Below are 7009 nucleotides of genomic sequence, written 5' to 3'. Positions count from 1 at the left end.
CTCTGTAGAGCACCCGAGCATCGGGAAGTGTTCTACTTGAGCACACGAGCACTTTGGTGCTTGACCAACACTAGTGTTGATATAAGTGCATTTCTTTAGTACTGTATCTTGGTTGTTAGTCTGTTTTTATAACCTGCAGTAGTTATTTCAATACATCTACCTGTTAAGCAATTAGCTGTGAGCAGAAGCTCTCCAAATACAAACATTTTTTCATGGAGGACATAAAATGATAAATGAACCCAAGTTATACTTTTTAATTGAGAAAATGGAATACTAATTTTGATTTACGTATACCAGATAGATCTATAGTTATTATTTCAGTTACAGTTTTCCTCCTAGGCTAGGTTGTTGTATTAAAATCACTTAGCCATTAAGCAAGTTGTAAAAACAGGTTTATTTCTTAAAAATAAATACAAAAATATAAATATAAAACATTGGCAAGATACTATTTGATGAAATGACGTTCTACTAACATATATCTTCACCAGCTGCATCACACTTAACATCACATGTACATTTGAGTAAATTTTAATGTACATAATGTATCAGAAAAATCATTTCCTTGTTCCTTCTAAAAAAAAAAAAAAGCAAAAACAAACAGGCGCTGCAAATGGAAAAGCAGCCAATTACCCAATAGAAGCAGTGTATTCATGAGTTTGTATGAGGAAGAAGTCTTCTGTTCAAGTTTTCAAAATGTTCATTTGATTGACAGACAACATAGAACCATGGTATTCGATCCATGGTTTGTAATTAACATTAGCCATACTCTAGGGTGATAGTCTACATGGAATAAAAACTGATGAAATAAATGAATGTGGTAAAAAGTTGTTTTTTTATTTTTATTTTTTTTCTTATGTGTTATTGTTATTATTTTAACACTGTGTCGAGTGTCAGAAAAATGTATTTTAAAATTGTTAATATTATTTCCAAGTGCCCGCAAATTTATTCCACTTTGAAATAAAAAAGGGTGATGAAATATTTTTCAAGTTAGGAATCTTTATCGCTCTCCCCGTTGCCATACATTTCAGCTAGTTTGTTGAAACGTGGACCCCATTCTTTGAGGTATTCATAGTTTTGGTCCCCTTCTGTAGTACTAGACTCCAGGGAACTTAAAGATTCAGCTATAGAATCATTTCCTTCATACGCATATGTTGCAAGTGAATCATATGGTGGTGCAGTAGGATCATTATCATGCTCTTTTAACCTTTGGTTAATAAAATCACGAACATCTGTATTGTCAGGGACAGTAGCAGTTCTCCGGGGTAACAGCAAATTTTCAGGTATAATGTCTCTACGATGTTTCTTATCTTCCATAGCACCTGGATTTCTAAGAGTGCCAATGTCAAAAGCTTGTGTGTCTTCTTCTCCACCTCCTTCATCATTATAACTGACAATGTTGTCTCGGATGTCTTCTTTTGACAAAACCAAAGGCTCCTTCTTTCTCTGTCGTTTCAGGGCAGCAAACAGTACAACTATAACTGCAAAAATAGATAAGGAAAAGGTATTAAAACATTTAATGAATTAAGCCTAGTTCATGTCATAATGCAAACAAGGATCCTCCAGTGTAGGAAAATGCCACAGGGAACCTGATGAAAATACTGATTCTATGGGGTCAGTTTTATGTGTGCTAGATGTCTCACCAAACAAGACAGAGAAATGCTTTATTTATGATGCAACATTTCTCTGTCATAAAGGTGCTAGTTTGCCTTTGTATATAGTTAAGTGGCATCTGTCAGCTCAGCATATTTGTAATTATGAAACTGGTTGACCTGTTGCATGTGCGCTTAGCAGCTGAAGGTATCTGTGTTGATCCCATGTTCTTATGTGCCTGTGTTGCTGAGAAAAATTAAGTTATAATATTTGCAAATAAGCCAATAGGAGCAAAATATAATTTTTTTTTTATGTTACTCCTAGAGGCTCTGCTCTCTCTGCAATTGAGGTATCCCCTGCATTTTGATTGACAGAGACAGGTGAGATGATGTTTACACTTCCTGGCCCTGTCAATAAAAGTGCAGAGGGAGAAGCAGTTGCAGAGAGCAGAGCCTCTAGGTGTAGTCACAATGCCCCCGTTGCTCCTAGAGGCTCATTTACATATGTTAAAACTTCATTTTTCTCAGCAACACAGATGCCTTCAGCTGCCAAGCGCAGATATAACAGGTCAGACAGTTTCATAGGTACAAATCTGCTGACAGATGTTTCTTAAGGATATTCACCTCTTTTGTATTGTTTTTATATAGTATAACTGTGTGTAATGTTTGGCACTTTTCTTCCTTTAAAAAATTCTTTGTTACTGCTTGCTGTATGGCATAGTGTTTTTCATCTGAGGAAATACTTGATACAAATCCAAAACTTTTGTTTGCATTGTTTACTTGATCCAAGTTTGCACTTTAGACCATTTTATTGTTTTATGATTTGATTATGCTAAATACTTTTATTTCAAAAAGTTATCACTGTTTTAAAACATAGATTCTGAGTAAATACCCTAAAACATCTCCCAAGATTGACATGAGATGAAATTTAAAAAAAATAAAAAAATAGGTATGGCCAAAGGATGCCATGTATTGGCCATCCATCAAAATAGGTTTTCATATTAAAAATAAAAAAAAGATATACACTTGTTTATAACCTCTTAGTGACCACCAATATGTGTTTTTGCAGAGGTCACTAAGGGGCCTTAGGCTGGGCCACCGCTTTTTTACAGTGGCCCAGTCTAAGCGCTGCACGGGTCCCCTGTAGGAGTGGGGGCACAGCTCTCACATGAGTGTCGCAGCCCTGCTCTAACAGCCTGGACTGGCAGGAGTGCCGATCCGGGCTGTTTAACACTTTACAGTACATGCCACAGGAAATGGCGCCAGCCGCATGTAAAGCGGTGACAGAGGGAGCGGTCTCCCTCTGTCTCCTATCCCCTGCAAATGCTGTCACGGGGTGCTTATGTGTTTGAAGGCTACCTGGCACCTGTTGTAGGGCCTGGTCCCGGCTGTAGTAATTTCCAGCAGGCTGCACCTCTCTGGTGCAGCCTGCTGGCCAATGTTAAAATAGCATTGCTATTAAAATGCAATGCATTATAGGGATAATGCATTGCAGTTTAAAATCTATCAAAATACTATCTATTATAGTCCCCTTGTGAGACTATTAAGTGGTAAAAAAAAAGATTAAAAAAACACATTTATTAAATAAAAAAATTACACTTTTTTTTTCAATTGAAAATACGCTTTTCATAGAAAAAAATTGCAAAAATAAAATCTACCCCGTATATTTGGTAATGTCGCGTCTGTAACGATCCAGACTACATAACTATCACATAAATTATCCCCTATGGTGAACGCCGCAAAAGTAAAATAAAAAAAAAAACAGAATTGCTCATTTATTCTTAGTTGCCACCGAAAAAACGTAATAACAAGTGATAAAAAAGCGCCATTTACTCCAAAATGATACCAATGAAAAATACAAGTCATCCAAAAAAAAAAAAAAAGTTATGAGTCTTGGGTAGCGGCAATGTAAAAACATTTTTTTCTTTTAAAAAAAGGGGTTTTATTACAAAAAAGTAGTAAATCATAAAAAATAAACTATATGTATTTGATATCACTGTAATCGTACTGACCAAGAGAATAAAGATATTATGTCATTTATACCTAAAAATGAACGCCGTAATATTTATAATGTAAAAACGCAGTGGCAGTATTGATTTTTTCCCCATCTACCTCCCAGAAAGAGTTAGTAATAGTTAATCATTGTAATCAATGTAATAGAGCAGCACGAAATGCCAGCAGAATGCTTGGATGTATAGGGAGAGGTATAAGCAGTAGAAAGAGTGAAGTGCTTATGCCGCTGTACAGAACACTGGTGAGACCTCACTTGGAGTATTGTGCGCAGTACTGGAGGCCATATCTCCAGAAGGATATAGATACTCTAGAGAGAGTTCAGAGAAGAGCTACTAAACTAGTACATGGATTGCAGGATAAAACTTACCAGGAAAGGTTAAAGGACCTTAATATGTATAGCTTGGAAGAAAGAAGAGACAGAGGGGATATGATAGAAACTTTTAAATACATAAAGGGAATCAACTCGGTAAAGGAAGAGAGCATATTTAAAAGAAGAAAAACTACCACAAGAGGACACAGTTTTAAATTAGAGGGGCAAAGGTTTAAAAGTAATATAAGGAAGTATTACTTTACTGAGAGAGTAGTGGATGCATGGAATAGCCTTCCTACAGAAGTGGTAGCTGCAAATATAGTGAAGGGGTTTAAGCATGCATGGGATAGGCATAAGGCCATCCTTCATATAAGATAGGGCCGGGGGCTATCCATAGTATTCAGTATATTGGGCAGACTAGATGGGCCAAATGGTTCTTATCTGCCGACACATTCTATGTTTCTATGTTTCTATGTTTCTATGTAATCAAAAAGTTATGTGTACACCTAAATGGTGCCATTAAAAACTACAACAAGGCCTCAACGCTATATAGGCGGAAAAATAAAAAAGTTATAGCTCTTGGAACGCGGCAATGAAAAAAAGGAAGAAAAATGCTTGGTCAGTAAGGCCCAAAACAGGATGGTCACTAAGGGGTTGTTAGGATGGCACAATATTGTATTAATTTGTATTAATCTGTATGTCTCTAGGAGCTCAGATGCTGTAGAGCACATCTAAGAACTGGATAATGTCTCGGCAACCTACATTGTCAGCCAGCATCAGTAAGACACAATTTAGTGTTTGTGGCATAAGCCCTCACAGCTGTGCAGTTGGCTTAAAAACAATTAAGAATTTCAAATAATTAGAATTTCATATGATTTCTCAACTGTTGTGTTGACTGAATCCCCCACATTTTTTCTTTGTAGTATATATTGGAGGCGTGGCGATCTCCATGCAGTCATGCACATTTGACCAGTTAGTCTGCCCTGTAGGCTGGTTTTAAAGTCAGTATAAAACTGAGTCTACTTTTACAGCGCCTATCAGTAGCCATTTGGCTCCAGGAGAAGTATATAGTGGGCTCAGCATACATGCTGGTACTTGCATCCCTGGATCCGATGAAAGCTGTCACGGCAACGGACGGGGTTAAAAGCAGAGTATGCCTGGCGTGCATGCTGTACCTGCGCTCCCTGGACTTTGTGTGGCTATCATGGCCCATAAACAGGTAGGAACTAGTGTTAGGGACCACTCATAGAGGCGATCTTGACGTGGTGAGTGGCTTATTACGCTTTGGCCAAGATGTACACCAATGCCTCATTCAACATCCAGCATAGAGGCAGGGCAGAGTGCTGGTTGCAGAGTGCTATTGCATTTGTGTTTTTGCGTTTGTATGTGTATTTCGCCATAGCGATGTGCACCTGCATACAGGGTTGTGCTGACTGAATCCCCCACATTTTTTCTTTGTAGTATATATTGGAGGCGTGGCGATCTCCATGCAGTTATGCACACCTGACCAGTTAGTCTGCCCTGGAGGCTGGTTTTAAAGTCAGTATAAAACTGAGTCTACTTTTACAGTGCCTACCAGTAGCCATTTGGCTCCAGGAGAAGTATATAGTGGGCTCAGCATGCATGTTGGTACTTGTATCCCTGGATCCGATGAAAGCTGTCACGGCACCGGACGGGGTTAAAAGCAGAGTGTGCCTGGTGTGCATGCTGTACCTGCGCTCCCTGGACTTTGTGTGGCTATCATGGCCCATAAACAGGTAGAAACTAGTGTTAGGGACCACTCATAGAGGCGACCTTGACGTGGTGAGTGGCTTATTACGCTTTGGCCAAGATGTACACCAATGCCTCATTCAACATCCAGCATAGAGGCAGGGCAGAGTGCTGGTTGCAGAGTAATATTGCATTTGTGTTTTTGCGATTATATGGATAATGCATTGCAGTTTAAAATCTATCAAAATACTATCTATTATAGTCCCCTTGTGAGACTATTAAGTGGTAAAAAAAAGATAAAAAAACACATTTATTAAATTTTAAAAATTCCATTAAAAAATTACACTTTTTTTTCAATTGAAAATACGCTTTTCATAGAAAAAAATAGCAAAAATAAAATCTACCCCGTATATTTGGTAATGTCGCGTCTGTAACGATCTGGAGCACATAACTATCACATAAATTATCCCCTACTGTGAACGCCGCAAAAGTAAAATTAAAAAAAACGACAGAATTGCTAATTTATTCTTAGTTGCCACCGAAAAACCTTAATAACAAGTGATAAAAAAGCGCCATTTACTCCAATATGATACCAATGAAAAATGCAAGTCGTCCAAAAAAAAAAAAATAAAGTTATGGGTCTTGGGAAGCGGCAATGTAAAAACATTTTTTTTCTTTTAAAAAAAGGGGTTTTATTACAAAAAAGTAGTAAATCCTAAAAAATAAACTATGTATATTTGGTATCACTGTAATCGTACTGACCAAGAGAATAAAGATATTATGTCATTTATACCTAAAAATTAACGCCATAATATTTATAATGTAAAAACGCAGTGGCAGTATTGCTTTTTTTCCTATCTACCTCCCAGAAAGAGTTAGTAATAGTTAATCAAAAAGTTATGTGTACACCTAAATGGTGCCATTAAAAACTACAACAAGCCCTCAATGCTATATAGGCGGAAAAATAAAAAAGTTATAGCTCTTGGAACGCGGCAATGAAAAAAAGGAAGAAAAATGCTTGGTCAGTAAGGCCCAAAACAGGATGGTCACTAAGGGGTTGTTAGGATGGCACAATATTGTATTAATTTGTATTAATCTGTATGTCTCTAGGAGCTCAGATGCTGTAGAGCACATCTAAGAACTGGAAAATGTCTCGGCAACCTACATTGTCAGCCAGCATCAGTAAGACACAATTTAGTGTTTGTGGCATAAGCCCTCACAGCTGTGCAGTTGGCTTAAAAACAATTATGAATTTCAAATAATTTGAATTTCATATGATTTCTCAACTAAATCACCTACCAGAAAGTGATATAATTTGTCCACCTATAAAGTAACCCCAAAAAAGATATGAATGGCCAAACCTCTATAAATATCAAGATGCTTTTGC

At 37.3% G+C, this 7009-nt stretch overlaps 1 protein-coding gene across 5 annotated transcripts in view; it reads right to left on the bottom strand.

Annotated features, from left to right (window-relative positions):
• Positions 1-987: 987 nt before the first annotated feature.
• LOC121001078 (cadherin-10-like) overlaps positions 988-7009 on the bottom strand; it is a 461949-nt gene continuing 455927 nt past the window's right edge. For 4 of the 5 annotated variants that reach the window (XM_040431978.1, XM_040431980.1, XM_040431979.1 and 1 more), the window contains one exon: positions 988-1478. In XM_040431978.1, the coding sequence (XP_040287912.1) occupies positions 988-1478 (491 nt within the window). The remainder of the gene's footprint in view (positions 1479-7009) is intronic. The other variant, XM_040431981.1, reaches the window with a different exon arrangement.

Source organism: Bufo bufo, chromosome 5 (genome assembly GCF_905171765.1).
Source record: "Bufo bufo chromosome 5, aBufBuf1.1, whole genome shotgun sequence".
Classification (NCBI taxonomy): domain Eukaryota; kingdom Metazoa; phylum Chordata; class Amphibia; order Anura; family Bufonidae; genus Bufo; species Bufo bufo.
Note: the sequence above shows the minus strand (reverse complement) of the source record. Positions and strands in the feature narration are given on the sequence as shown.